This window comes from Peromyscus leucopus, chromosome 7, assembly GCF_004664715.2.
Source record: "Peromyscus leucopus breed LL Stock chromosome 7, UCI_PerLeu_2.1, whole genome shotgun sequence".
Classification (NCBI taxonomy): domain Eukaryota; kingdom Metazoa; phylum Chordata; class Mammalia; order Rodentia; family Cricetidae; genus Peromyscus; species Peromyscus leucopus.
The window spans coordinates 91,688,648-91,697,099 of record NC_051069.1 but is presented as its reverse complement, the minus strand read 5'-3'; the positions used below and the strand labels follow the sequence as shown (position 1 = coordinate 91,697,099).

Sequence of the window (8,452 nt, the reverse complement as noted above, 5' to 3'; positions counted from 1 at the left end):
CTCCCAAGAGCTCATTCTCATGGGTCTTTGACATTGGCCTGAAAGGAAAGCAAGCCAAGGACCCACACAACCGCAAGCAATACCTGGGGTCTACTCAGCACCAGGCAGATGGCTTGAGAGTGATATGGACTCTAGTGCCCTTGACTAGAGACCTCTAAGGTTGAAGCATGGGTATTTCCTTTGTCTAGAAGGTACAGATTCTGTCTGCTCTCTGCTAGGCACATGACAGCACAAATTAATGACCAACTTACACTCATAACAAAATTATAATATATTAATAGCAATATAATAGAATAAAGGCTTGTGGGGACAACCAATCTTTCAGAACCTGAAGATTGGCATTCATTGTTCGTGAGGTTGGCTGAAGGCCATGCCTTCACAATTTGGTTAAACTGCAGTGAGTAAGCCCAGGGTTAGTTGCAGAGGATCATGTTCCAAGCAGGACCATTGCACATGCTGAAACTGGCCCATGAGGTTGTGTGGAGCCTCCTCCCAAGTAAGATCTGTGGAAATAAGCCGGGTGGCTTCAGAAAGAGCGCTGTCAGTAACAATGGCTCCCACCAAGACCTCAGTGTCACAGCAGCTTGGCCACACTGACATATAAGACATTTCTGGAAGGCACTTAAATGTCACAGAGGGCGATGACAATTGTCTAGCTGCTTCAGGGACATGGTGAGCTGGTTCTCCATCTCACACAGGGTCAGGTGCACAGTCAGTCAGGTGGAGCCCTAAATGGCATGGGTGGTCATGTCAGGATCTTCTCTGCCAATCTTTGGGTACTTGATATGCTTGGCAAGCATGTGAGTGTGTCCCTGCTGACCACCTAGTGCTCTCTGGGAGGAAGCCCTAGTCTGAATGGAGGTCAGATTTACAGGGGTGCTTTCAGAGAACCGTGAAGTATTACAGCCAAGCACCACCTCAGACTCCAATAAACAGAATCACTGGTAAAAAGCCTTCCTTCCTGGGCTTCTGCCTTTGCCCCTCTGTGGCATAGCAGTGGTGGCCCCCAGCCCAGGCCCACAGAAGGTGCCCACCTCCACCCCAGAGGCAGTGAGAGGCTGAGAAAATGCCAATGAATACAATGTGTTTGCAAGCAAGCCAAGCTGGCTGCTTTCTCTGTGGCTGCAGCTTGCCATCAAGCACAGTGACAGGTGACATCCGCTCGGCTCCATCACTTGCTCTGGTGATCTGCTGCATCTTAGATGGCCTCCCTTTACTCTTCTGCACATGGGCTGAAGTCCAGACAGTGAAGTCCATGTGCGGCTGCTCTTCTGGTTCCAGGTAACGGTAGGGAGGGCCTCTCATGTCTGAATGGGAAGGGTCTGGTCTCCACGGGCACGGTGGGAGACTAGGCCCTCTTAGGTCTTCTTGTGGCTTTCTTAGTTTGAAATGCAACCCCAGAAAGGCAGAGAGAAGCATAATGCTGCTAGGAGAGTAGAGAGGCCCTCAGGTTCATAGGAACATTGTGGGGATGACCTGGCCTCCGGCTCTTTAGTTCCTGCTCTGATACCAAGGTGTAGGTTATAGAGGTCTGTACTTCCCCCAAATGGTGGCTTCCAAATCAGCCTAGGGGGCAGAAAGTGAGAAAACAATGGGAACCAGCCCATCCTGGGCTCCACGTTAGGCTGACTCCAGATGAAAAGCAGCCATAGCCAGCTCCTGGTTAAGAAATCAACCACCTCCTTCTCCTTCTCTCACTCTGCCTTTCAACAGGGTGGGGAGTCAGAGGAGAGCTGGGCTGCCTGCCACGGAAGGCACGGCCCCCTAGTCTCACTCTTCTGAAGTATTCCTGAGAGGCTGGTGAGAGCAGGGGATGATGCCTCATGGGCATCTTGTTGGAGGACCCGGTGCTGAGGAGAGCCTGCCTATGTGGGGGCCCCTTCCAAGGGGTTTGGGAACTGGACCCTCCAGATCAGTGCTCATCCAGCTCCGTACACCTCAATAACCATGGGGGAGACTTTAGGAGGAGGAGGAGGCAGGTGAGACAAAGGGTGAATGGGACTATCTTTCTATAAAAAAAAAAGGAAGATTGGGAGGGAGGGAGGGAGGGAGAGAGGGAGGGAGGGAGGAAAAAGGAAGAAAAAGAAAAGGAGAGGGCACGTTAACATTAGCTAATAGAGGCAGGTGTGGAGGGATGGGATCCAGTCTCTGAGACAGGGCAACAGCCCTGACTGCCGGTCAGATGAGGCCCGAGGCGTTCTCTTGCAGGCTGTATTCCCTATTCTTCTTCACTCTCCAGCTGATGAAGAAGAGCAGCAGTGTGCCCAGGGCCTTGTAGCCCACCTGCAGGCCCAGGTACCTAGGAGGCAGGAGGAGGAAGGAGTGGTGAGGGAGGAGAGCTTGTCAGCCCATGTCCCCGGACCAAAGCCAGCAGGAGGATGGACGCTGTTTTCACCGTGGCCTAGGAGCTGTGACGGCCATCACTCAGCTAACGGGCTGTCACCTCCCAGGTGGGGGACACTTTGGACATACATACGATTCTCTGGTCTCCAGTGATACCACTGAGGGTCAGAGGTGACAGTGCTGTCCCAGTGGTGTCCAGAGGGTCTGCATCTTTCTGCTGCCCCTCTGCTGGCCTTCTCTGCCAGCCCTCAGGATTTCTAGCCCTTGCACAGCCCCTTTGAGCCCACCTTCTCCACCAAATGGAGGCAACGGGAGAGATGGCTGGATTTGGCTCACTGGCGTAGGACAGTGCTCTGGGGTGCTGGGCTGGATTTGGCTCACTGGTGTAGGACAGTGCTCTGGGGTGCTTGGCTGGATTTGGCTCACTGGTGTAGGACAGTGCTCTGGGGTGCTGGGCTGGATTTGGCTCACTGGCATAGATTAGACCCTTTCCTGGGACCTCTGCTGGGTGCCGTGCTATGGTTTCCCTCTCCCTGAACAGTGGAGATTGTGTGGTATCTTCTCATATTCATAATCCCTCTCTCAGCCTCCAGGCGCCCATTTACCCTTGGTGAACTTTTTCTGCTGCTATGGGCTCACGAGGGACAGAACCTCAGGGGACACCTCAATGCAGACCGGATGTTTCCTTACCTGAACAGCTCCTCACAGGTCTCCAAATGCCTGCCATGGCGGCCCCTGCTCTCTGTCCACAGCAGAGTTTGCAGAGACGTCCCTCCTATCTTGTCCCTTAGAAGCCTGACAGCCACCACCACATGCCACGAGGCAAATGCCTGTTTGGTTTCTTGTCTGTTTGTTTTGTTTGTCTGCTGGGACCACAGGCCTAATCTCTTAGACACCCGTGTGTGGGGGAGCCCTCACCTGTTTCGGAGAGCGTCATTGTCATAATATGAACAGGCCCCTCGTCTCCCTGAGCATAGATAGTTCCACCGGATACAGGAGGAGTCGATGATGAGACCATACAGGGCTGGAGATGGCAGCCAGGCTGGCAACAATGCGAAAGAGAATTCAGAGTGTCTGGGTCACATGGAGCTGCAGTCAGAGATGCCCGGGTCCCCCACACCAATGGCCCGGTCACAGATCTGAGGCCAACTCTACCTTACCCTCGGAATCACAGTGACTTGGGAAAGCAGAAAACTATCAGTGAAGCTTGAATTCCCTTTCACCAGAAGGCTTAGGAGATAAAGGGGAATCCTTTCAGAGCTGAATGAATCACAGGGTCACCATGATGTCAGCTCACACACACCACACAGTTTAGTTCTCCTGCTCAAGGTTGGCCCCAAGTAGAGATTGCATCTGGAGAGTACTAATGTCCCCAACTCCTCACATGGCCTCCAGGTGGCTTCATCATAATGAAGAACAAGTGAGCAAGAGAAGCCAGGGATGCACTGGACCCCACTTCACTGAAGTTCAAATCCCATGTTCTTCTCCCACTCCAAACTGCCCCTCTGGATTAGACAACACCCCTTGGAGACCCTGGAGACCCCAGTTGCTCAGAACCTAGGCTGCCAAATGTCCCAGGACCTGAGTGGTAATTTCTATGTAGTCCAGCAGGCACAATGCTTTACTGGGTGCTAAACATTCTAGATGCCCGCTACCCAATCCCACCATGCTCCTTGTTGTTATCTAAGTTCTGGGCAGCCAGTGGGTCAGGGTGGACTTGTCCAGGACTGACAATGGGGATGGGCCATCCCCTACTCAGAAACATGGTGCTGAAAACATCCGACTGTCTACACCCAGTGAGTTGTTGTTTCTGGAAGAGGTGATCCAGCTCTGTGGCCCCACCCTTAAGTAAGAAACATCTAGAAGTGGCCTCTCAGCCCCTGGTCACTTTCCAGTTTCCAAGTGAAACGTGGCTAGAAACCGACTCTAGTGACATTCCTAACTAGCAGTCAAAGCGAGTTTTCAACCACATCTCAGTGGGTAACGGCAAACCTGCTGGAGTTTATAAATAGCCATCTTTTCATCTACCCCAGAGTGGAGCTGTGTTCCTGAGCAGTGAGTGGAATTCCTCCTGGCCTGAGCTTCCTAACCGTGGCCCCACACTGAGTTATCTGAGCTCAGGTGGAAGAGCAAAAGCAGCAGGTGCTTGGAGCAGAGGGACGAGAGGCCATTCTCCAGCCACAGAGAAGCAGGGCAGGCGGTCAGCTGGAAGGAATGCCCGTCTCTTCCCAACCAGGACGTTAGAATAAGTCAGGAATGAGCTAGAAGTGCTAGATGATAAATGAGTAGAAGGAGCTGTGCTGACCAACCAGTTTCTGCTCAGACAAGACGCCCTGCGTCCCCTGTGTGGCCCAGGAAGGTGACAGTCATCATTAGGAGAGTTAAGAAGGATCCTTTGGAACTTAGAGGGACTTCATCACAGGGCAAGTGGCCTGAGGCCGAGAAACTCCACTGAAATGCTGGCTCAAGACCCTGCACAGGCTCCTGCCCAGCTGACGTCAGGAGGGAGCATAGCACGTGCCGGAAGGATGATGGATATGACCTGCACCTCTGCTTAATAATGCAGAGCGGGCTTCACGTGGTTTCAGTGGTTAAGGTGGGAAGGTGCTCACTGCTAGTAACTGAAGAGTCCTTCTGGCTGGAATCTTCAAATCCCCATCCCTGTAATTCTTAGTACAAAGATTCTCTGTTGAATCTAGTCTCTTTACTTCCGTTCATCCCCATAGCAAGACCTCCATATTAGTGCCTCGTGTTCAGTCTAATGCACACATGTGTTAAGGGTAGGAAGCCTGGGAAAGCATCTGCAATGTGTCCCCTCACCCCACAGTCCCTGTACTCAGGGAAAGCCAGGTGCCTCCTGCTCCCACAGGAGTTCTCCCTCCCTCCGTGGGTCACGTGCATGCGCGTATGCACAGCTTTAGGGGTGAGATGGGGAGCTCCAGGCTACTTGAAGACAGGCAGGGTTCATAGGCAGAGGATCCCCTGACAGAACAGACATTTGCTGAACCATGACAGAGGAGAGAAGTCTGGAAAACGGGAATAAAGCCAGGGCTCAGTTCAGAAGCTGCTGTCTGGGGTAGGAATGCAAGGTTTTGTTTCCTAGGGCAGATTCTTGGAGAAAGTTTAAAAATACCTGCTTTTAACTCTGTACCCAGTATTTTCAGCTATGCCCTTTTCTTTTCTTTTTCTTACATAATTTAGTTTGGCTCAAATGCCGTAGACGGAATTTATCCCTCCTGATCTCAAGCAATTAGGCAAACTGCCCCGTCAGGGTTTGATACTTGCATTGGTTGTACACAGCTCCCTAGACAGCTGACTTGAGGCGGGGCATCTCCCAACCCTGCCCTGCCCCCCCCCCATAGCCTTTAGATGCCCATGGTCCAGGGCCTCGAATCCAGAAGGAAAGGTCTTCGTTACCTACCCAGCAAGCGCATCAACAAGAACTGTACCCCAATGGCAAATGACTTTTCATCCTGGTTTACCACGCTGAAAAGGAAAACAGGAAATCAGCACTGGGAGGCCTCTGGGCTGCTGTATCACCTGGAGGGGGTGGGGTGTGGGGAGTAGACAGACTCAGAGCAGGTCGGGACCAGCCTTCCTGCAGTCTGATCAGGCACGCGGACGGACGGTGAGATTCACCTGGCTCAAAAGCTCCTATGACACACGTGGTTCTCACAGCACCATCGCTGGATCAGAGGCATCACCTAGGCTAACTAGTATTCAAAACACAGATTCCCAGCCCGACATTTATCAAAGACACACAATATCCCAGGAGGGTTGGATGCAAACTTGGGTTCGAGAACCAATGGTCTGTGTTATTTTCAGGGCTGCCCAGGTACTGCTTGGAGAGAAGGCAAGCAGAGAAACAGTAGAAAGGAATTTCTGGCCCGATACTTAAGACAGCAGGCCTGAACAACACCCACAGAGTGTCTTGTACCAGGAAAAGAGGGCCCTGGGCTCTCAGCTTCTGTGCAGGTCTGAAAAAAATTCCTTGCCCTGGGCCAGCTTTGTGAGGTGTGACTGGAGCAGCTGCAGAGGATGCCACCCTCAGAAAGGCCCAGTTTTGATTTATGTATGACTTGAAATTCTTAATGATTCACAAGTCAAAGGCTTTACATTGTCATTTGCCCCAGATCCTGTGGATTTTGCTCAGGGTTTTGCCTCCCACCCTTCCTCCTTCAAGGGAGAGAAGGTAAGGTCAGGTAAAGAGGTTCAGTTCTCCCTGGAGAGCGCCCACCTCATGTGGAGAGTGGAAATAGGGGGCAGTGGGCCTCTCACACACAGGGTGAGGAGCCCAGAGTACAGTCGACATGCCTGCTGTGTGCCCAGACTCTGACTTCTCCTGCTTTTGGCACACATACTCCTGGGTCGGTGACTGTCATTTGGAAGAGAATTCAGAGCTGAGGGGACAGTGAGGATGAGGACTCCATGGTGACCTCCAGACCATGGCCCATTGTTTTGCAACTGTTGCCAAAGTCAGCCAGGAAAAGAGGGACATCCCCAGAGAGATGGCCCAGCGAAGGGATGCTCTTTGGGGTACAGGTGGGAGAAAGAGGCACCATCTGGGATCTTCCAGCAGACAGTGCCTGGAATCCTGATTGAATGGATGGTCTTTCCCTCTGTATCTACAGCTTCCCTTCCATGGTCCAATCCATAGTGGATGTCTAATCTTCATTACCCACTTATGGATCTGGAATCAGCTGGGACACAGACCCCCTGGGTACCTGAGGACGTACCCAGAGAGGTTTGATTAAGTTGGGAGGACCTACCCTGAATGTTCATGGTACCATTTAATAGTCTGGGGTCCTGGGCTGAATGGGAAGGAGAAGGTGAGCTTTGTGTCGGTATTCATCTTTCTCCTTCTGACTATGGCTACAATGTGACCACCCGTGGACTTCTGCTCCGACCCCACGGCTAGAACCTCTCTTGTCATCATGGCTCGCCTGCCGTGATGGACTGTACCCTTGGACTGTGAGCCACAGTAAGACCTTCCCTGCTTAAGCTGCGTTTGTCAGGCATTTTGTCCCAGCAACAAGACACATAATCAATACCCTGCCTCCTTGTCTTCATCCTTCACCGGGCAGACTGACTCCTACGTGTTTTAACTTAGTAAGACCGAGCTCCTAGGCCCCTTCTAAAGGCTCCCCCATCTATTCCTGAGTTAAGCCTGGGTTTCTGACCACTCTTTCTACATTGTCAGCTGACCTCGGCTCCCAGGCTGTAATCTCCGGCCTGATGTGGACCAGGACTAATAACTAACATTTGGGGCATCTGTCAAGTTACAGCAAAAGCTAGCACCCGTGCAAGAAGGGCATCCCACTGGAGCAGCTCGGGTGCCATCTTTTCTCCCATGGGATGAATCTTTAAACCACTGGGGTCCTGGAGCCTTCTCTCTAATTTTGCTCTAGACTGACCAGTCTTGGGAGGGTTGAACGGATGCTGGTCTCCACAACTCAGGGAGGTGGTTTGATAGAGTTTGAGTGCCCCATGGGGATCCCTTCCCCTGCTCTCTCCTCTTCAGGGCCTCATGCAGGTTTAGGTCTGGGTCAGAAGGTAGACCAGGGCCTGCCTAACCCAGCAGGGAAGAAGGGAACTCCACCGATTTGCCTTGGGTGACAGGGTCAGTCTTTGGGGTGCACAGGATGGGGAGCAGGAAGGAAGAAGGTGACAAGATTTGGGGGGAGGCATCATGCTGTCAGCTCTGAGCATTCATACCCATTCTTCCTGAGATCATACAGTCCTGACCGCCGCTGCCTTTGGGCCATTTCTCTGGGCTGTGGTTGCAGGGAATAGCCTGGAGGCATGAGCTGGAGCTTGCTCGCGGCTCACTGTATAAGCAGTGGCTCTCTCAAGCTCAGTGTTCCCATGCTGGAATGAAAGCTTGCTGCACACAAAGCACGTGTGTGGACCTGTGCGTCCATTCTGAAGGATCTGGAGGATATGGATAATCAATACAGCTTCAGGGGATACACTGCTTGCTGCTGTAACGATAGCTTTTGTCTTTAACACGGGAATTTCTTATCTTCTGCCAGCATCATAGAAATATCGAGAGTATCAGGAGCTTGGCGGCTTGTGGGCTAACCTGACAGAGAACTGACTTGCATAGGGT

At 52.2% G+C, this 8,452-nt stretch overlaps 1 protein-coding gene across 1 annotated transcript in view; it reads right to left on the bottom strand.

Moving 5' to 3' along the window:
- Positions 1-247: 247 nt before the first annotated feature.
- Slco2a1 (solute carrier organic anion transporter family member 2A1) overlaps positions 248-8,452 on the bottom strand; it is an 81,004-nt gene continuing 72,799 nt past the window's right edge. Inside the window, exons 12-14 of the mRNA XM_028869925.2 lie at positions 5,765-5,829; positions 3,262-3,385; positions 248-2,299 (exon numbers count right to left, since the gene is read on the bottom strand). Of these exons, the coding sequence (XP_028725758.1) occupies positions 2,179-2,299; positions 3,262-3,385; positions 5,765-5,829 (310 nt within the window). The 3' untranslated portion in view covers positions 248-2,178. The remainder of the gene's footprint in view (positions 2,300-3,261; positions 3,386-5,764; positions 5,830-8,452) is intronic.